Source organism: Rhagoletis pomonella, unplaced genomic scaffold (genome assembly GCF_013731165.1).
Source record: "Rhagoletis pomonella isolate Grant_MI unplaced genomic scaffold, Rhpom_1.0 Rhpom_scaffold_00007, whole genome shotgun sequence".
Classification (NCBI taxonomy): Eukaryota; Metazoa; Arthropoda; class Insecta; order Diptera; family Tephritidae; genus Rhagoletis; species Rhagoletis pomonella.
This window is the reverse complement of record NW_023458561.1, coordinates 9,465,620-9,488,681: the sequence shown is the minus strand read 5'-3', so window position 1 is coordinate 9,488,681 and position 23,062 is coordinate 9,465,620. Positions and strand designations below refer to the sequence as shown.

The 23,062-nt window shown below is 35.9% G+C and overlaps 2 protein-coding genes across 5 annotated transcripts in view; both read right to left on the bottom strand.

Moving 5' to 3' along the window:
- Positions 1–2,012: 2,012 nt before the first annotated feature.
- LOC118743588 lies at positions 2,013–2,982 on the bottom strand. Its single transcript, XM_036476351.1, has 2 exons — positions 2,960–2,982; positions 2,013–2,865 (listed from the first exon to the last, which is right to left on the bottom strand). Exons 1-2 carry the CDS (start codon positions 2,980–2,982, stop codon positions 2,013–2,015), a joined length of 876 nt encoding a protein of 291 aa, XP_036332244.1.
- Positions 2,983–6,099: 3,117 nt separating this feature from the next.
- LOC118742292 (gastrula zinc finger protein XlCGF57.1) overlaps positions 6,100–23,062 on the bottom strand; it is an 88,734-nt gene continuing 71,771 nt past the window's right edge. For 2 of the 4 annotated variants that reach the window (XM_036474256.1, XM_036474260.1), the window contains one exon: positions 6,100–6,994. The gene's annotated coding sequence lies outside the window, so the exon portion shown is untranslated. Of the gene's footprint in view, positions 7,021–23,062 lie in introns of all 4 variants that reach the window. The other 2 variants (XM_036474259.1, XM_036474258.1) reach the window with 2 other exon arrangements.

Sequence of the window (23,062 nt, the reverse complement as noted above, 5' to 3'; positions counted from 1 at the left end):
ACGCCTAATAGCTTGACTAGTTGTTTGAACAGCGCACTCTCGAACTGACGCCCCTGATCTGTAGTAATGTACTTTGGCGTCCCAAACCGGCTTATCCAACCGTTTAAAAACTCTCTTGCCACTGTCTCAGCGGTCATGTCCGCTATAGGGATAACCTCCAACCATCGTGAAAAACGGTCGACACAGGTTAAGCCGTATGTGTATCCGCGCGAAGGGGCAAACGGGCCGACGATGTCCACATTAACATGTTCAAAACGCTTCCCGGGGACCGAAAATTGCTGTAGTTCCCCTTTCGTGTGACGCGCTATCTTGCAACGCTGGCATGCTGTGCAACTACGCACCCGCGCTCGTACATCGCTGCTTAATCCTTTCCAAACGCAGTTATTTGAAATGTCTTATCGTTGCCTTCGCACCAGGTTGTGCTGAACCATGAACCGCATTGAACACCACCTGTCGCAAAACGTCTGGAACGTATGGACGAAGTGTCCCCGTTGAGTTATCGCAAATGATTTGTACGCTCTTACCCGGAACTTGACTTTTGACCAGGTGTAACGAAGTGGGCTGACCATTTAACAGGCTTCTCAACTCGTCGCTTCTATTCTGCTCTTCGTGCAGCTGCTGCAAGTCTATCGGCGATGGTAGCGAAAACATTTCGATTCTTGATAAGATGTCGGCGACGAGGTTCTCAGCTCCGCTGATGTGCTGTATATCGGACGAAAACTTGCTAATAAAATTCAATTGGCGAGTTTGCCGTGGGGATAGTTTTTCCCACTTTTGATCGAGAGCATGCGTGAGCGGCTTATGATCTGTAAGTATTGTGAAAATCGTTCCTTCCAAAAAATAACGGAAATGCCGCACAGATTTTCAAAAGCCTCCGTCGCCTCTACTGTCCAGGCAATAACTGTCCTGTCGTGTTTCTTGCAAGGGCCCATGAGTCGCTGAAGTGGCGCTTCGATGGCGGTAAAAAAGTCTGTAAAAGTTGACGGCCCCTAGAAATCTCCTCAGCTCATGTACTTCCTTCGGTTTCTTTAATGCTATGATGTCCCTTACTTTCTGAGGCAGTGGTTTAATGCCTTTGCATGAGACTAGATGGCCCAGAAACTCTACCTCCTCCCGGCCGAGTTTTCATTTCTCACTGTTGATAATTAAGCCCTTTTCTCGGTAGCGATCAAAAAGCTGACGGAGATGTGTCGCGTGCTCCTCCGGTGACGTGGAGGCGACGAGGACATCATCGAGGTAGGGGAAGGCGAACGGCAATCCCATTACTGTTTCATCAATGAAACGCTGGAACGTCTGTGCTGCGAACGTCATATACCTGAACTCGAACAAGCCGAGCGGGGTGAGGATGGCGGTTTTCGGAACGTCTGCTGGGTGTACAGGGATTTGGTGGTAAGCCATTTTACAATCAATTACTGAAAAAATAGTTTTTCCGTCCGAAATCTTGAATATGGCAGACCGGATAATAATCTGGCAAGGTCTTCGCATTCAACCGCCTATAATCACCGCAAGGCCGCCACTTTCCATTCGCTTTCTGCACCATATGCAGGGGACTAGCCCATTGGCTTTTCGAGCGTTGGCAAATTCCTCGTTCTAATAAATACTCGAATTCCTCTTTTGCAACTGCGAGCTTCTCGGGGGAGAGTCGGCGCACTTTTTGTACCACCGGGGCACCTCTCGTCTCAATGAAATGTCGAACGGCCGTCGATGTTCTGTCCGCCCGGGGTGAATCGTTGGTGAGGTCGGGGTACTGCGCTAATATCTGCTGAAATAAACTTACCTCTCTTAATGAGATGATGCTATATGGTAGTTTCATGATTTGGCAAATCGATCGGACGCTCGATGTTCTATCAATGATCGCCTTACTCTTCATCTCCACCAGAATCTCGAAATGTTTTAAAAAATCAGCACCCAATATAGAAACAACCACGAAAATTGTTTCCGCAAACCCAGGTCCAACACCATACGCTTAGTACCGTAGGTACTAATTTGCGTGTTGTTTGCAGCTACCAGCTTCATGGCGCCCTCGATCGCTTGTCGTTACCACTTTTGGGTACCACTGATATCTCCGCATCCGTGTCTACAAGAAATTTTAGTGAAGATGTCCTATCTCGGACATAAAGGCGGCTGCAGTTATTATCAGCCTCCGCAGGAGCCGCTTTGAACGGATGACTGATTAGTTTTCCGAACGTTTCTGACCGAAAGCATAGCTGCCGGCATCGTGTTGCATTTTCACAAAAAGTGCGGTGATACCAACAAGTGTCGTGTGCTGGTTGAGTTGTCGTCTTGCGCGAACTGGTAGATGACGTTGTACCCGAAACTGCATTGCTGCGGCTCCGTTCCTCCCTGAACTTGCCGTTATTGCTGCTACGTTCGAGGCGATCGAGCCTGCTTATCAAATCCGCAATAGCAGGTGATGAATCCTCGCTGGGTACACCGACGACCTCTATGTTACCATTTGTTGTTGAAATCTCCATGATATTATCGACTTTCTTAGCCAAAGCTTCGATATCGCCCTCGAGTGTTGATAAAATCTGCTCCACTTGCACAGGCAAGCGTCGCAGCCACAATGATTTCAAAACGTCTTTATCAACTCGCTGACTTGCTAAGTCTTTCATGTCACGAAGCAAAGTAGTAGGTTTCTTCTCGCCCGATTCGCAGCCTTCAAATAAGCGTTTCAGCGTTTTTTCGTTCGACTCGCCGAATTCAGTAATCAGTCTTTGCTTTAATGCGTCGTACTTGCCACTAACAGGTGGTGATGAAATTATGTCGGTAGCGTGAGTGAGAACTGCTGAATCAATTTCAGCTACAATTGTGTAGTACTTCGTCTCATCGGCCGTAATCCCTTCGCACAAACTGCGCTTCCACCTGTGCGAACCAGAAGCGTGGATCAGGCTTCAAGAACGGTGGCGGCTTGATGGAGAGCCGTGCCATATGGAAAGAAGTGATAGCGTCTTCGTACCTATCTTCGCCTTCGTTCACCATATTATGTTCTTAGAGGGGTCACCAGTTATAGAATTACTACTTCTATATGTCTTTATTAACTTAGAAATTAAACAAATATAAGTTGCTTTATACACGGAAAATTCTGACTTTGTTAGCGTCGCTAGAAAATACATTGAATGAATGTAATTGGTTTCAGTTAGTACAAACGAATGTCAAACAGCTCTGTTCGTCTACTGCGGCTTTTGATGTTGCCACTTAACTACTGCGACAAGTGTTAGGGTTGGTCCCTACATGTTTATAAAAAAACCATCAGTTTTTTAACAAAAGTGACACGAGAACTAGCTTTGTTTAAAGATTTTGTTGTTGTCTAGCGTAGAAAAAGGCATTAAAAAAATACAACTGTGACTTCTGTATTTTCGGTGCGTATTAACCGTATAACATACTAAGTAATTTTTTAAGTTTTTTCTTTCGGACTTATAATTTTATGAGACTACGTAAATCCACCAATTAGATTTAAAATTTTTGCGTTGCATTTATTTGCAGCAGTATATATGAGCCCTTGATTTTGAAAGTGGTATAAGTCACTTCCCAGCTCTTGAACTTAAATGATCGGTTACTGGTATCTGAACGCGTCGGTTATTCGTTCAACTTCATCAACCATTGGTAGAAGGTTTTGTCATTAGTTTACGACGATAGAACGATTTGCAGATGTATTCGGTTACAAGTAACCGGTCATTTAAGCGCAAGAGCTGGGAAGTGACTTATACCACTTCAAAATCAAGGGCTCATATATATATATATAGTACATACACTTCCCTTTGCATCGTTAAAAATTAAAATCTTCAAATTATCAAAAATATATAGAATGCATACATGCAGTTTTTTTCATGTTAGCTGAGCCGAAGATACCTTAAAATATTCGACACCTATATAATACTATTAGAATACCTTTCCCGCCATGTTCAGTGCTTATTTAGTTCATTTTATTCGGGATACGAAAATCTTTTTATACACATAAGTATGTACATACATATGTGTATAAATGCATTGTTTTAAATAAATTATATATCTTGATTGAATTGAAGTGAAAATTCAATTGGTTCTATAAAAGTTTAAAATCGTTATTAGTGCGTTACTATTTATTTTGGTTTTTGATAAATACAACAATACTTATATCTTGGACCGATCACTAATGTAGTATAGATGCATATTAAATTTTACTGGAAAAAAATTTTTGATGTTTTGATTTGTCTCAAGTTTTGGTGCTTTTAGGAAAGTTGGTAACCATGGGGTCTCACATTCGTGAGTACTCACATATACTTGTTCTCTCATTCCGATCACACTTACAGATGCAATTCGCGCAAAATTTTCTGTTGAGGGGGCATAATTACCTCACCTCATCTACCCAACGGTTTGCACATTTGCCCGCGGTTTGCACGTTTGGGCATTTTGCCCGTATGTGTACATTATGCCCATCGCTATTTTAAATGAACCGTTCAGTTGTAGTTCGTTGGCCTCAGTTCATTTAGTTTAATTGACGAATTTTATTTTAAACAAAGTTCAATTATTTTTATTATCATACATTCTACATACAAAACAAAAACTTACATATTGCTGGGCTATAACATTAAATTAGAAAGCTTGTTTAATTTTAAAATCTGCGTTAGTTTAATATTTGCGCAAAAAACTCCTTAGCCAAGAACTGAAGTAGTAACAATGCAAAAATCAGCCTCATTGCGCAAGTCGTAAATTAGGCTAAATTGTGCGACTCGACAACATTGGAATTGTCTACTGTCGTGCTGAAATAAGTAGAAGACGAAAATCGCCGAAAATTATGCAGTGCTGCCGTTTTAATACACTAGTCGAGTCGAAATTTTACGCGCTAACATGAGATTTTCGATACGATTCAACTCTCGAAAAACGACTTGCGTTCGACACGACTCTCGCAATGAGGCTGAGTGTTTTAAAACGTATCTGTAAAGATGGGGATACACGACATAGGTTCGTTGCAAGAATATTTAGATCGCGATCCAAAATAAGAAATAGTAGCACTGACAAATTTAGTTCAATGAAGAGACCGAACTAGTTCATTGAGATAACTAGTTCATTTAGGTCAAGAACTACCCAAGCCTAACATTTACGCGTAGGGGTCAAAATATTTAAAGAGTTAATACGTGAATTTTTAAAAATATAACGAGGGATATGAGGACCTGGGAGTCGCAGCCATTAGATTAAAAAGAAAATTGTAAGAAAAGTTACGAAAGATTAAGGATAATAGAGTTACCTTGATCTGTGTCTACGAGGGAATTTCATAGTATTCCTGCAGTAGTTTTCATATATGATCTCAATGTCAGTGTTCGAATCTATGTTCGCTTCACGAAAATATGTGGACACACCACAGAAAACAATTAGGTTCGATATACATTTGAGAATGATTTGAAATCAAGGTACTTTCCCAACGTTTGAAAACGATTTGATATTTACTGCTTCCTTAAAAAGGGGAATTTGATCTCCATTTGAGAATATGGTTAATTTTCAAATAAATTTCAAGGGTTATTTATCAAAGGTACTTCAAATGTATTATATGGAATGTATATTTGAGCACGAATAAATTCGTCTTGAAGGGCTGCAGCTTTGAGTTCTGGCTGGCTATATTCGCTCCGCGCATACATAAAATCGACTATTCGCTATTTTTGTCCACGCAGCAGCATATATTGAGTGGAACATGAACTACCAATAAGACTCCAAAAATTATTAACTTCGTGCCAACTGTATTCTAATTCTAGACGTTTCCCTTAGACATTTTTTCTGCTTTCATTTTTTGTTGACGAAGAAACCATCTGTTATTTTTTTAAATGTAACAATCAAAAAAACCTTTGTAATGCCGCCAAAGTTGGTGCGATGGTATTTGTACCACGTTGAGATTTTTGTGTAACCATAGCTAACAATAAACAAAAATGTTCATTTGCAAAGAAATATATGGATATAAATCATTTTTTTCTCATTTTTTCATTTATTTTTATGCTTATTATATTAAAATATATATATTTAGTTATTACTATTCATTTATTTCTTATGCACGTAAGTCTAATATTATACAACTATATTTTGTCATGCTAGCACATGATTATGTTTGTTTTTATGTCCTTTTTTTGCATGTAATCAGTAGATGCTTACATTAAACATTATACTGTATATACTAAGTATTTATCAGACATTTTAATTTAAAATAAAATGTCGGTATGAAGGTGAAATTCTTTTCTGATTTACAATCTAAGCACTCTTATCGTTATACATATATATTATGTATGCATGTACGTATGTATATTAAAGGGCAAAGGCGAGGAGTAAGAAAAATCGAAACATGATTACCACAACTGAAGATCCTTACATTTAAGTGTATGACTTAATGTGTACAAATCAGTACTCGTTACGAGATATTTACCAAAACCATTGCCTCGCAATGCAAAACAATACATACATATAATTATATACTACTTATGTATATCTCGGTTCTATGATTGGCTTAATAAAACGAGTTTGTTGTTGATTAAATTTTGTCTTGAGGACTTAAAAATACAATGTATATCGTAATGTAGCCAACAAATTATTTACATAAATATAAACAATAAGTATTTCTTATTGAAATTGTAAAATGTGTGCACACAAAAGAAGCCAAACAATACAGCTTAAAAACTACAAAGAGGATATAAACTTAAACAAATGAAAACAATACCGTACCAAGTACCGTACAATCAAACCCTCTTTCTCCCAGCCGCCATTCACATATACAATATATTCGTTTTTGTCCTGTACTTATGTTAGTGTGAAATATATATGTATGTAGGTATATCGAACGATTTTTATGCCATCAACTAATTGCTCAACCACTTTGATTATCCTGCGGTATATTGATTTCGTATTTGATTACATGAGCTGAATTGGTGCCTTGCAGAACTTGCAGATGTAGTGCTTGATGATTACCAATCAACATAGCTGATTGTGCTTGTTGTTGTTGTTTTCGCGAGCGACTGTGCTGCTGCGTTAAATCCTAAGTGGAAAAAAGAAAAACTGTTTCTACTTTGAATTCAAATTAAACATATAATCAATAGATATATATAAATAAATAGATTCGAAGCAGTTAGTTAATTATCTAAGTAATATGTACATATGTATATACTTATGTAATTCGTATGTATGGTCATATGAAAATAATAGGCATCCGACATTTTAACCAGTTTTGGCCATTTTGCTTTTGTTTGTTTATTTTTATTTTTTTTTTTAATACAACTCTCCAAAGCCAAAATTCCAAAATTTATCTCAAAATCAGATTTTTTTTTTTTACTTTAGATTGGTACCATTTACAGACTCATATGAGGTTAATTTTCTTCACAATTGACAACACTGATTTTCAGTCTATTTATTGCCTTTTTTACATTGTTTAAACGGTAAATGGAGATAACAATTCGTCAGCGTTGTAACAGTGTAATCTTCAAGTTTTTCGGTCAATTACTGAATATTTTGTTATATATTGAAGCAAAGCGTTTTTAATGTGAGGCCCGTCACAAAATACATACACAAAATAGTTATTTTTTGAAGGAAAACACATCTTGGGTAGTGTAAAAAAGCTGACGAAAGTAAAGCTATGACAGACGAATATGTGCGAATTGCTTTTAAGTATTTATATGCTTTTATTTTCGAAAAAAAACTGATTCATGCCTATTACGGTATCCAACGGATGCCATCCGCACGGATCTAATCAGATTCGCACTATCCGAATAAGCGAGTGCGAAGGATTAGATTCGTGCGAGTGGTATCTGTCGGACCGAAATAAGTCTGTTTCCGAGGGATCCCATTCTCATGAATCTAATCCTTATCATTCGCTTGTTATTACAGTGCGAATCGGATTAGATCCGTGCGGATGGCATCCGTCGGATACCGTAATAGGCATGATTATGTTGGTCACGCCCGTACTATGTCAACCCGTCACAATTTAAAGTTTGACAAATTCTAATAAATTCGGCCAGGGACTGCTACCGTTACTTATCTACTAATCTGAAATGCATTATATATCTGTTTGTGATCACCGATGATAAAGCTAGTCATAAAGATATATTGCTTGAGCGATGGGAAAACTTAAGGTATTCTGTCACGGATAAAAAGAAACCATTACTTCACTTGTCAGGACAAAAACAGTATCTCATACGGTTTGACAGGTAACAGCCTCATACTATTTATAATAAATAAAGTACTTAACAAAGACTCAGACAGACAATGGAGATGAAGAGACCGATCAAGGATTATCTCGTCTTTAGGTGACAGAATATTTTATGTGTTCGTAAAATCCGAGAAGTAAAGTTAATTTTTTCTAATAATGTGTATTTGTGTATTCATGCTCAACTTGCCACACCCGTCACTATTGAATTTGGAACATATAATCTATAATTTCCAATAGAGCTAAACAACATTGGCGTAAATATTGAAAATGTTTATTTAACTATACAATGTACTATTTAAAATCATAAGCAAAAGACATAGTTAGCACAAAAACTCTGATACAAGTAGTAGCTAATTTGGTTTGCGTGCTCGTTTGGATTAAAGTGTTTTTGATTTTTTTCTAGGCATTGTGTATACCTCGGAAACCTATTAGAAAATACTCGTTTTAAAGAATTCTATATAGAGTTTAAGAATTTAGCCTTAAAATGTGAGTTGAAATGTCACACCTGTCACCGTGGAATGGGTCATATTCTAATAGTGCATAAATAGTGAAATTTCCACATTTAGAATAGTTACTAGAGCAAAGAGTTTGGGAGTATACAAAATAATTTGAATATGTACAGTGTACATTGCACACAAAAGTCGATACATCTAAAACATCGGTTTTATTCGATGCATCGAATAGCAAACATCGATGTTTCCGGTGCATCGATATTTTTTCTACATCCCTAGAAAAAAGTGCTGCCTTTTCTGCACTGAAATAAACATGATGGTGAGAGATGCACGGCTGATTTTTAATTTACGCTTGTAAAAATAAAATATTTCCGTATCAGAAATATGTGAAATTAAGTAAAGGCTTAAAGTGCAAGTGAAAAATTCAGATTATAAAGTCGTTGTTAGACCTGGCAAGTGCAAGTCCTTTTCAAAAGTCTGCCAAACTCAAGAATTTCCATGCGATTGCTGGAGCAATTACACCTTGCATGTAAAGTGACATTCGAAAGCAGTTTTTATTTCTGAAAATCAAACTTTCCGATGCTACTTTTTGTCTGTTTACACGGTGAATGCAGACAAGTCCACTTTGAAATATGTTACCAGACATTTTTATGCTTATAACAAAATTTCTGATCTGACAAATTTGTTAAAACTGCTCAAATGCGCACAAAACAATCACTAAGGGCCAAATTCACAGTGCGTAGTTAAGTCAAAATCGGCTGTTAACTACAGATTTGTGGCAGTTAACTTAGAAGCGGCAGCTCACTACAGATTTTCAGTATAAAAAAAAACTACGAACTGTGAATTCGGCCCTTAGTGGTTATTTTGTACTGAATATCTGTAGTTAACTGCCGATTCTGAGTAAACTACGCACTGTGAATTTGTCCCTAAGTGTCTAATGCTTTAATATTTAAATTGTTCATATCAAGAGAATAAATTAATTATAAGTATATTTTTGAATGTGATGCAACATTTTTATAATCGTACACAAATTCGGCAAAAAATCGCGTCACACTGCAACACTCGATTGTTTTGATAGCACTTGCAGCTAAAATGGAAGTTGCTAGTGCGGCACGAGAAAGTTGATTTTATTTCTCGAAAGCGATTCGCGTAATTTCAGTTACAGTTACACCTTGCAATTTTTATTTTCGAAAGTGATTTCTGCAAATCTGCAAAAAGGACTTTGTCCGTTTACACGGGAAAGTAAGTATACTTTCGATTTCGTAGAAAAAATGCTTGCATTGCCACGTTTAACCGCATTTATAAGTTCTATAAATGAACTTCTGATGGAGTAGCATAATCGCTGTTTCATTCTCATATGAAGAACGCAACATTTTCTCAGGTTTCAGGGCAACCCAAAGCAAAAGTTCGCATATAAATAAAGGGCAAAACTTATTTTGAGAAAAGAAAACGCTATAAGCGATTTTGGCTGAGTTCAACAAAGCACATCAGTAGTTTCTCTTCTGTGACAACTGACGTCAAATGGAAATGCCAAATGAAGCCAAGTCCTTCTCCACTTGGTATTTTCATCGCACGTGTAACTTTTATGAAATATGCCCAGATTTCTTATTAAGTTAAAATAAAACACCAAGCTTTTCAGGCAAACTTCGATTTCAAATTTGATGGCATGAAAAACTGACATCTCTCTTCACTCAGAAATAGCTAGGCAGATTTAGATAAAATTTGGCACGCGGATCGCTTATAAATTCTGTCTAGCACTTGGAAGCTTTTTTTAGGTTTTGTTGTCACCATCTAAAAAGTTAAATTCAATTTTGGCGCTTTAATGTCATGCGGATTCACTTGTTTTTTTATGATATTGGATAGGCAATTATCTGTTGCCTAGTACGGTGTTCGCCTCAGGCGATTTTCCAGGCAATTTTAAAGGCGATTAGCTGAATCAAAAGTTGGCTGCCCCCCAACTTTATTGGAAGCGATTAGTTCAAAGGCCGTTCACACCAGGCGATTGTTGCTTTCAACTAAAAGTTGCCTATAAAATCGCCTCATGCGATATAAGTTTTGAAGCTCCCACAGCATAAATTCAAGTTTATCTTTTGGTTTCAATGCAACTCTTGTGTATAGCAATTACCTAAAATTTTTGTATGTGTATAACAACACAAAGCTGCTGGGAAAGTTTGGTCCAGGTCTGGTTTTTTGCTCGCCCGCGAGTGCCCTAAACTATATATTTTTGTTTCTTTGGTACATTCTCGGGAGTTAAGAGGTTTGAGAGAGTAATTCTCACTAAAAATCTTAATTTGTTCTAAAAAAAATCTTCAAAATAAGATTTTAAAGCTAAAAAAAATCTTTTCGATCCCAAAAAATTTTGATTTAAAAATACCTAAAAAGAAACACAAAATTCGATATTGTATTTAAGGCTGTAAATAACCCTTATTATGTTAGTTGAAAAACTTACCAATTTCAAGTTATAAAGTCCTTTTTATAACGACTTAAACTTAAAACGAATATTGCCCCGTTTCATCACAAAATTTGTAGCACAGTTAACATATGTATATATACACTGGCGAATATATACATAAATAGGGACGCGACATTTTGCAAGTCTTGACCGACTTCAAACAAGGAGGAATATTTTTTTTTTTTTATGTAAATATGTTGCCGCATAACTTTGGACTACTTGAACTTATTTCGATAATTCCTTTTTATCAGAAAGGTGGCACCTCAAGGGTGCTCCCATACTAATTTGGTTTAGATACGGTGTTTGGATCGTGGAGAAATTGATGATCAATTTTTATGAGAATTGAAGTCGCTGGTGTTTAAAAATTTTCTTTTGTTGTGTCCAAGCGCATAGCCCGAATCCAAAAACTTTAACATACACGTGTAATCAAAGGATTCACATTTTTTAAGATAAATGTTTCAAATTTTCTTATTAATACTCGGTTTGCACTATGCACTTTTTTGCAAATTTCGACGTGGGTTCTGCGCAAAAATACTGTGGACGGCGTAGCCGGAGTGATATGCACAAGAAATGTTGTATACCTTTGACGTGCGGAAGCCCCTCTTCCCCGCAACACAGAAAGGAGAATTCTACTTAGTAAGGGTTATAATCCCTAAGCTCGACCGAAGGCAGAAGCAAGCGCAACAGGTGGTGGACCTAACAAAGTGCATGTTTTCAATGGCTTGGAAGAAGCTGTTATTGCATTAACTGGATTGAGAACCAGAGCTTCAGGCATAGGAGGAGTTCTTGCTTGTGGTTCAACAATTCAACCAGAAGCTAACATAGATGCGCCCATGGTTACTATGCCCGGCAGCTCCGCATACCTTTGTGAGGACATTGCCATAGCGCGCTCTTACCCCGCTGCTATAACTTCAAAATTGGAATATGCTTCCTTAATCTGGAATCCGATCTACTCATCTCATTCCTATAGAATTGAAAGAGTGCAGCGGAGCTTTATTCGTTTTGCTCTCAAACCACTTAATTTCACTGCTCCTTTGCCACCCTATTGTGCCCGCTGTATGCTAATAGGGATGAAGTCACTTGAATCGAGAAGATCCATTCATTCGCTGATGTTTGTTTACGATATCATTTCTGGTCTTATTGATTGCCCGGAGCTACTTGAGCTGATAAGCTTCAATGTTCCGCAACGAATACTACGCTTTCACTATCCGTTTCATGTCAAGCTAATCAAAGCCAATTACCATTATTTTGATCCCATTGCTAGAGCTCTCATTGAATTCAATCGAATATTTAGTAGCCGAGATCCCGAGATCTCGTTTTGGCTCAATGATTGAATCCCTATATTCTTAGTTATACATTTTTAGTTAAGTTAAACTTGTGAATCTAGTCTGTAAGGTTTATATAATCATAGACTCAATAAATGAAATGAAATGCATCAGAATCCACAATTTTCCTCAAAATATTGAAAATCAATAAATTTTACTATAAACAAAAAGAAAAAGAAACCAACCTTTTTATAAAGAAACAATTACAGAAAAGGAATGTTCTTACCTCTATTCATGTCTCCGCCAGCAATTTGTGACATCATTTAAAAGCAGCTAAGGAGAACGACGGCATTATTTATTAGATGACACATTCAACAAGCCAATGTGCCAAAATGCGAGTATAAACAATTATTGATTACACAGGTCAACAACGTTTTGTTCTAGGAAAGTGTAGGGCATTTAAAAGAGGAAGACTTATACTTTAAAATACCACGTCTACTTTTTTATGAAGAGCAAAATCTTCGTAGCTACATAACCTCAAAAATGGGCAAAAACAGCGTTTTTTGCACTTTTAGGTTAGGATATCTCAAAGTTCTGACGTGATAGAGCAATTTAAACCCCGGATTCGGATTCTACGCAAAAAATTACTTCGGAAATGACACTACACTTTTATAGAACATTCCGAACCCATTTTTTTTGCAGACCTGTGTGATTGAATACCGTAACCGAGATCATGTAAGTTAATTGATTGGTTTTTGGTTTTCACACACTTTTGAAACACAAATTATATGCTTTCTTACTGCAGACAAGTTGTTGCCAAAACACAGCAGAAATCTTCCAATAACTTACAAATATAAATTCATTAATACCCTCTATCTGCAATTTGCACAAAAACTAGTTTGTGATTTTAGAAACCATCTGGCACTTATTACCTGTCATCACTGATATATTACTTTTGATTTCCAATTTATAACAGTGTAAATTCTTCTGTCAAGCGTTATATAAGGTAGCATTAATATCACCGATGACAGTTAAATCTTAGGTGGATTTTTATATCAGATATGCAGATAGAGGGTATTATTGAATATAAGTCCTCGATATGTAAAATATATAAAAATTTTATTTCAACGTATACGAAAAATAAATCTACCTGCGTTACAGCACGGCGGGAGAGGGGAAGGGGGGCCGCACAGTGGTTCGGATAGCAGATCTAGCTGGACGAAAGTCAAAATTTTTTTGTTTTTAAAATACTTAATAGTACTTGAAATAAATTCCTGACAATACATTCAAATAGAAATTGCATTTATTAAAGCATTAACATATGAAAACAAACTAAAAAAGGTAAGTCAACGCCGCCTATTTGAAAACTCTATTTTAAAAGCTGAAATTTAACTTAAAAGATTGCTAATTGCACTCACAAATATTTGCATAACTGCAAATTGACTTTATAAACAAAAAATTACACTTATTCCGCTATAGATTCAGAGGTCATAACGCAATTTATGTCCACATTGGTATAAGCAAATTTATTCTGAAAAATCGTCGTTTTGATTAATTTAAAAAAAAAAAAATTAAAAAGTAGGAAAAGTAAAGGCCGCCGAAGGCCGTTATAAAACCACTTGCATATTATTCTTTACACCTTCACAAATGCAGAGGGTAAGTTCGATAACCAAGTCTAACCAATTGGCTTAGATATTTACATTTTAGTGATGGTATGTCAAATCTCAAAATTCAAAAGTAATTATTAACAGGAATTTATCTGAATATAAATATAAGATCAGTGGCGGATCCACGGGGGAGGGGTTGTGTGTTAAAACATAAAAATACTTAGAGTTATAAAACCTTTGATTATGTAAGAGTTAAAAAAATAGTTCCCTCGACTACACACATACTACGTTTATGCGACAAAATTCATGAATTCTTCATTTCATGGATTCAAAAATGGTCCCGTTTATGCATAGTTCGCGAGTTCATGAAAAAAAGTGCTTTGAAAAAGTGGCAACGCACTGGCGAGAAACTAAAAAGTAGGGTTGTGACTTTTTTGGCTTCCTTTTAAATTTGCAAGAGCCGTAGGTACCAGGCCCTGAACCATATTATGTTTAAATTGGTTTTAATACATTTTCAGTTTATTCTATTTGAATTTATTTTATATTTGAATAACTCTACACAACTTTTCCAGTGTTTTAAATCCTGGCTATGCCACTCATGCTTTTTAATCTAAAAACATCATAACCCTAGTAAACAGCTGTTTGTGAAACGTGACGTTGCCGGACTTGCACTTCACGATTTCATGAAATTATGCCGAATTCATGGTTAGCTTTCGGGTATAATTGGATTCATGAAATGGTGTTCATGCAGCCAATTTTAACCAAAATTCATGAAATGAATTCGTGAATTAGCCTACGCATAAACGTAGTAATAGTTTAATTTGGAATGATTGGAGTAGGATTTTTAATGACTTGTGTCTGGTTAAGGGTAAGACGTTTTTTGCTAATGGGGGTAGGGTTTGTGAGAAACAGTGGTTTGTTTCTAAAAATCTTAATATGAGTTCTTATATCAAGTTAGTTAATAGGCTTTTGGTTGGTCATACTTATGGGAAAGAGTATCTTATACTACGTTTATGCGACAGAATTCATGAATTCTTCATCTCATGAATTCAAAAATGGTCCCGTTTATGCATGGTTCGCGAATTCATGAAATAAAGTGATTTGAAAAAGTGGCAACGCACTGGCGAGGAAGTAAACAGTAGGGTCCTTTTGAATTTGCAAAAGCCGTTGGTACCAGGCAATGAACCTTATTTTATTTAAATTGGTTGTAATATATTTTCAGTTTATTCTATTTGAATTTATTTTATATTTGAAAAATTCCACGTAACTTTTCCAGTGTTTAAAATCCTGGTTATGCCACTCATGGTTATTAATCTAAAAACCAGACCATGTAGCTCATGTAGGATCGCCGTGTAGATATTGAACCAGGTGGGAGAGAGACAGCTGCCCTGAGGCAGGCCGTTGTGAATTTCAATGGTGTTACTTCCTATGTTGAGAATTCTAAAGGCAAGGAAGTTTGTTATCCAATCGATATACAATTGTTCAATGTTAAGATTTAGAAGTTGCGTTTTTAAGACATTGATGTCAACGCAGTTGTACGCGTTCAAAATATCTGTCGTGCATAAAATGATGTATTTTTTGCGTTTTTTTTAGTACGGATAAATGGTAAACTGATTTAGACACGTTGCAGCTGATTTGTTTTTAACCAACTTCCAAAAAAGGAGGAGGTTATCAGTTCGTCGGAATATTTATTTATTTTTTTTTTTTTTAAGTATGTTACCGCATAACTTTGGACCACGTCAACCGATTTCGATAATTCTTTTTGCATCGGAAAGGTAGTGTCTCAGAGGTGGTTAAGATCAGTGGATCATGAGATATATATATATATATATATTTTTTTTTATATGAGAGTTGAAGTCGCTTTTTTTCTAAAAATTACTTGGTCCTATAGGCATATGTTGTAGTTGGAAGATGGCTGTTGTTTTCTAGAAATTGGTTTGTCTTTTACACAAGAATTAGAATTAGGCTGTCTTTTACACAAGAATTATTTACTTTTAACAGTACTGAAAATAAGGCTATTGGTCGAAAATTTTGGAAATCATTTTTCTTTGTCTTTCTTCGGGATGGGTACAACTTTCATTATTCTCCACTGATCGGGGATTTTGTTAGTAATGAAAATATCATTTAAAGAAGTCTTTAGGTTATTAAGAGTAATATCAGGCAAACGTCTGAGCATATTGTAGGATATTCGGTCTACCCCTGCCGCTGACTCCTTTTTTTTCCTAAGAATGGTGTCTTTGGTTTCTTCGAAGGTTAGTGCCAAGTTAGAGAAAGGTTCTGTAGGGTTGTTTAGAGTAAGTTGTATGGTTTGTGTCGGGACCTGATCCTTCAAGGAGTTCAAGAAGAGTTGCTAGTTGTCATTGTTCCACATTCTTACATGATCCTGGCTGTAATCGCCTCTCAGCGCTTTGACAAAGCGTCAGCCCTTCTTACTTATACCAGAATTAAGTTCTTCAATTTTTTCGTAAAAATTTTATTTTTCGCTTTTTTGACCTCTTTTTTTCTATATTTTTCTTTGCGATATGAGAATTTCAAAGTTTTCTCGGATGGTACTCTTTTAGCTCTTTGATTAGCTATTCTCAGGAATCTGTAGTTTGTCAAGGTGGCTGTTCCACCATGATTTAGGTGTTTTGCCTTCCTTTACCGCAAAGGTGGCATTTTTGATTTCTTCTTGAATTTTGTGTTCAAACTCTTGAAGACTTGAGTCACATTCTAAAGTCTCTAAGGATTTTAGGAGCTTATTTTTCGCAGTTATTAGTTTTGACTTTACAATTGCTTGTTTCAATTATTACCGGAAAATGATGGCTGCCACCAATTCTAGTAGAATCCACATTCCAGGCACAAGTGAAGTTCGATGCAGAAATGGAGTTGCATTTAGGAAACGAATTTTGTATGGATAGATGTACATTTAGAGCTAAATGTGCTTTTACGCGAAAGCAAAAACAGCCCATAATATTGAAAATAGTTTAGAAGCTATCAGATCTGAGCTTGAGGTTATTGTCAATCAGAGCGCGAACACGTCACAGCAATGTGCTCAACTGGAAGAGGGTTAGTACAGTGGAGTCCAAGTTAATGGACTCTGATCATGGCAAGCAACAATACATAGAGGACATCGTTGCGGATACTTCCGAAAGAAAAAGACGCGAAAAAATGTGGTCGTTTTTAATATTCCCGAGCCAAAAAAGTGGGAGGAATCGAGCGTCTGCAAGAGGATCGCGAATAAATAGCCAAAGCTTGGCCACCCGAATTAGCTGAAATTCTTCCCCAACTCAAATTACGCAGAATTGGTCGCCCACAAACTGGTAAAACTCGCCCACTCCTGATCTCCACACCATCGGAAGCACACGCGCGTCGTCTAACAAAAATAAAAATTGTCGATAGTAATTATAGGAAAATTCACTTTAAGCCGGACCTGACTCGAATACAACAAAACCACCTAAGAAATCTAAATGCTGAGCGTCGCCAGTCGCAAAATGGCTCCTCGGCCATGAGGTTCGAGTAATCGTAATTCGCAATAGAAACTAAAATTTAAAAAAGATTTAGATTGAAATAATTATAAAAAATGAAGTCGTTTCATTAATTTTAAGCTTGAATAAACATCTATAAAATACAATTAATATGTAAAGTAATACACGTTATTAACTGTGAAATAAAAATTCTTTAACATAACTGTTCCAAGAAATGAAATAATGAACTTTTTTAAAGAAATAAATTTTATCTAAAATTGTATAATATTACATTTTAACAAATATAATTCTGACGAATATTTATAAAAATTATTAAATTGGAGGAATAACCAGGCGATACGAGGACTTAGTTCCCTGCAGACCAACCAAAAAAATCACAATATACCTTTTAAAAAACGATATAACATTTTATAAGAAATAAAGAATTGAAGACGTAAGCATAGCATAAACTTTTGCACGTGGTTCTGGCCCTCAGCGGTATTACCATACGTGTATCAGTGGAGCATCGTTGGATATACCTGAAGATTACTCAGAGCAGTTGGAATATTACATACCAAGAGGAATAACCTGACTATAGGGACTATTGGGTCCCTCGTCATTGCTCCAGAGCTAGAAGAGCTTAAAAGAAATGGCGAAGTCAACCAAACAATCAAGTATATAAATGGAGTGCCAAGAATTGTCAAAGTGTCTGCGTTTCGAAACTTTAAATAGACACACAAAGGGTAAAAACGATTTACTGGTTTACTACCAGAAGGTTACGAGGACTCCGAACCAAATTAAAAGAATTTTTTGTGTCATCTTCAACCCATCAAAGTGACGTATTTATTTCAGAATCCAGGTAAACTCCTCAATCAAGGACAGTGAAGTGGTGGATAGTTGCTATACAATTTTCAGAAAAGACAAATATTTTGACTAGTATTCACGAACGGGGTGGAGGCGTATTTGCTGCTACTAATCGAAGTCTTTCGGTGGAGTTACCATAAACGACGACAGAACCAATGTATGTCAAAATTATAGGCCATGGAGGTGAGTTAATAGTGGGATGTGTGTACATATCCCCTCAAAGTCATATCGATATATACATTAACCACCTCTCAACCGTATCATATATTAGAAAAATAACATCCCAATTCCAGAAGAGTGATTTTTGGTGATTATAACATCCATAGTAGCCCGCCGCAATCAGAATGCGAGAAGTTGCTGCGTGAAAAGTACCATCTCTCTGGCTGGCTTCAAAGCAATAACATCCTTAATTGTAACGCCCGGATGCTAGATTTATGCTTCAGTGACCCTGAAATTGTAGCAAGCAAAGTAGCGGCTGCCGTGGTTAAGGATAAATATCATCCTGCAATAAACGTTGTGTTAAACTTTTGCGCAAATTTGAATCTAAACAACACTCCCACTTATGATTTCAGAAATGCCAATTACGCAGCCTTGAACTGTCACTTTATACGAATTAACAGGATTGATCTCTATAAAATAACAAACATTGATGATGAAGTATAATGGTTCTATGAAGTTATAAGCAATTTGTACCACTACGCAAAAAATAAACCATCATTATCCCAGCTGGTTCTCAAAGGAGCTCATAATTAAAATAAAAAACAAAAGAGGCTCACGTCACTTTTAAAACGGAAAAAACCCCGATATTGTTACCAGATGTTTGGTAAATTGCGGTCCGAGTGCAAGAAATTAAGTGCACAGTGCTATCTTGATAAAGTCGAAAGAAGCATACAAACAGACACTAACAAATTTTGGGGCTTTTTGAAAAATAAAATAGCTTTGGAGCCAACGTTAGTTATCTGTTCGTGTCCTTTTTCGAAAGCGTCTATAATACACCTCGATCACAAATTAAAAAAAAAAAAAAAAATAGAAAAAACACAAACGGCAATAACGCAAAATTTGCTTTATTTCACTTTTGAATGCGAAATAATACCAAAATCTGAGTTTTGCTTAATTTTGTCTTATTTCCCATTGCTTATTTGTACTATTTATAACAAAAACAGTTTACTGATAGAAGGAAAAAGAACTTTGTTTATTCCAAAAATACAATTAAACAAATATGAAAAGTCAAACAAAATATAGGGAAAGCGTGGTCTTTAATAACTGCTCGGCATGGACATAGCGCTTTTGTATGAATTTTGTCTGCATGCTTTTTGATATGTTGAACACATTGCTGGAAAACCTTAAAGTTTGCATGGAACCATGGCGCAATAAATGGGTAAGTAATAAAACAGCTTTCTCGCTTTTTCTGACATTCGGCTGCCTTATAGTCAAATTTTAAAGGCAATTTTTCAAATACGGCAGTGTCAAAATCCATGATTCAATAATAGAAAGGTTTTGTAATAAAACAGTCTTCTCGCTCCCACGCATAAAATCGGTTCCCTTACTTGTGCAGAATGTTCCACACTCTACAGTTTCTAGTTATATTAGTAGTAAAACCAAAAATTCTTCATACTAAATATTCGTTGGCATCAGCTTCGTTTGCGTAAATTTCTGGAACAAGTCTAGAATAGCGACCGTTTAGCTATAAAATAAACAAAAGTGCCGATTGATAGAACTTTTTACGCTGATTTCAACGATACCAAATTTATTTGGCGCAGGTAATAAACAAAAAAGATATAAGAGGTTTATTTGCTTTGTTTACTTATATTTTTTATTATCACTTAATTCTTAAAACCCAAAAGTAGATCATGATAAAATATGTATATCGAATTAAAGATTATAGCTTGTACCTTCTAAATAATATAAATTTCTTTACCATTAATCATGCAGTTTTTTTTTTCAAAAAATGTTATTTCATGAAAAAATAACATATGTTCGTTTTTTACTGGTTTTGGTTTAAATATATAAAAAGAATTTCAATTATGTATATCAGCTGAAAGATAAATTGATTATCTTTATGGTGACGTTATTAGTTTTTTAATCGGTTATTCGGTTCATAAGATATTAATGTTAAAAAAAAAAAATCAAGGAATTTAATTGGAACCTTCTAAAACGTCTTTATATTTTACTTGCGCTAAATAATTTTGACATGGTTGAAATGAGCGTAAAAAGTTCTATTGATCGGCATTTTTCGTTTTTGCATAGTGGAAAGGTCGGTATTCTAGATTTGTTCCAGGAAATGACGAATAACTTAAATTAAAAATCTATTATTTTACGTATTGCTTAGTATTTCCATTAAAACACCAAATATATTGCAAATTCACATATAATTAATAATACATATTTTACTTCTAATTGTATACTTTGCTTTCTACTACCGTTTTCGCAAAAGGCGATCACATTCTTCCCCTTTCTCCTACTTCCAAAATACAAATCTAGATAAAGGAGTGCCAGATTTTAGCTGTCACAAAATGCATAACCTTGTGTTATTGAATCATGGTCAAAATCTATCTTCTCGCTCCAATTACTTCACCAGGTATAATTCCGTCATGACAGGGAACAAACAAAAGTTGCCGTTCGTGTTCGCAGCATATGTATAACACAGAGAATATTGTTTTGAGTTTTATCTTCAGTTAAACTTTCTGCATTATCATCACTATATCCGAACTTTGGATTTCGTTTACGAAGACGGAGCGAGCATGAACCAACTAACAAGATCACGCATAGGGATTAGTAAATTTGATATTCGAAGCTTCTATATTCGAAATTTAATCGAATTTTAGCTCCAAAATGGTGAATCTTTGAAATCGAACTTTGTGTTGCTAAAATTCGGATAAAATCGAATTTTTCCAGAAAAATCGAATTTCATCTTTGTTTCCAAAACATCAACTCTTCAAATTTCTTCTTTCTGACTAAATTTGCCATCACTGTGTGTGGCACTCCATTTGTTTTCGGGATGCATGTAAAAAAATACATGTTTTTCGATCTGATGCATCGAAACAAAAAATCTGTGCCAAGAAGGAAATGTTATTCCAACCTCAATTCAAAAAAAAAATGTTTGCGTTTACGTTGGTAGCATGAAGCTTTTGCCTGAGAAGACCCCTAGTAAAATTTTCCGGAGAATAATTTTCTAGAATAAATTTCCAAATTTGCTTTTTGCGGGATTTCTTGAAGTAGGGGTCAAAATTATCCTTTCAGGCGGGAGCTAATGGCTTAAAATGTTCTACGAAAATATTTCCCATGAAATTTTATTATATACTACCCAGACCACAATCAGTTCGTACTTTAGCAATTTTTTTAATAATTTCACTTGAAACTTTTATTTATATTACTAAATTAAAGTTTTTGATACAAAGTTTTTTATCTTCCCAAAGCTTGGAATGTGGGCCTTAGAATCAACAGCAAAAAAATAAAGAAGTACAAAAACAACAACGCAAACAGCGAGATCTTTCAACACTCTTATAAAATGAAATTTGAAGACTGACAACATTCAATTCGTACGATAGTAAAAAATATTTTCTTTAATACTTTGTGACGTCTCCTTTTGCCTTAATAACATCTTTCATCCTTTTTGACATCGTCCTTACTAGTTTCTCACACTCTTCTGGAGTTATGGTGTCCCAAATTTCCTGTATTTTTTTGCTTTAAAGTCGGTATCGTCCTCTGGGGATCAACTCGCAACTTTTTTTTCATGACTCCCCATAGCGACTCGATCGGATTTAAATCCGGGCTCGAAGAAGGCCACACAAGAGTATTAATGTTATTACTGCTCAACCAATTTATTGTTATTTTGGCAGTGTGGCAAGGAGCGCCATCTTGTTGAAAAATGAATTCATTTAGGTTTACGATATTTGGTATGGAAGGCAGCAGATTGTTTTGCAAAATTTCAATGTACTTGCATGCATTAACGGTTCCATTGATAAAATGGAGCTGCCCCACTCTTTTTGATGGCATGCATCCCCAAATCATTAAACTTACTGGGAACTTCACTTGCCTATTCAAGCAGTCGGCACGAAATGCTTCGTTTGATTTTCTCATTACCTTGCTTTTGCTTTCACCCGTGAACACTTGGAATGTCGATTCGTCACTAAATATGACTGAGTCCCACTGCCGCTGTACCCACAACTCCTTCTCTCTTCCAAACTTTAATCGTTTTTTCTTTTGTGCTGCAGTTAGCAGTGGCTTTTTCTTTGCCTACGAAATTTAAATTGAACACACTGATATACCCTTTAACAAAACTCACCTTATAAAAGTTACATTTCATTGTATGCAAAGTTTTCGTGTCCATTCACGGCTCACATTTTTCCCGATTCTCACTGACCACATTTTCGCTAAGTTTCTCACTGAAGTACGCCTATTTGCCTTTATTATGGCATCCAATGCGCGAATTTCCCTTTCACCTATTTTTGATTTCTTGCCTCGTCCACGCTGTTGTGTCTCAATAGCGGCGGTATTTACAAAATGTTTAATTACATATTGGACAGTTGTTTTTGCCAAGCCTAGATTCTGTGCAATATCGCCATAACTTTTGTTTAAAAGAAAGTTTTTAATAATAAGTTTTCGGATTTCTTTACAAACCGCTTTTCCACGGGCCATAGTTGTAAATAATTCAAATAAAACTACTGACAGAAAGCCGGAGAATGACAAAAAATTCTGAGAATATTCTACACAGGTATAAAGACTTAGCAATAAAAATCCAGTTATCTCTATGTACAATCGCATTTTTTTACTATCGTACGAATTGAATGTTGTCAGTCTTCAAATTTCATTTTA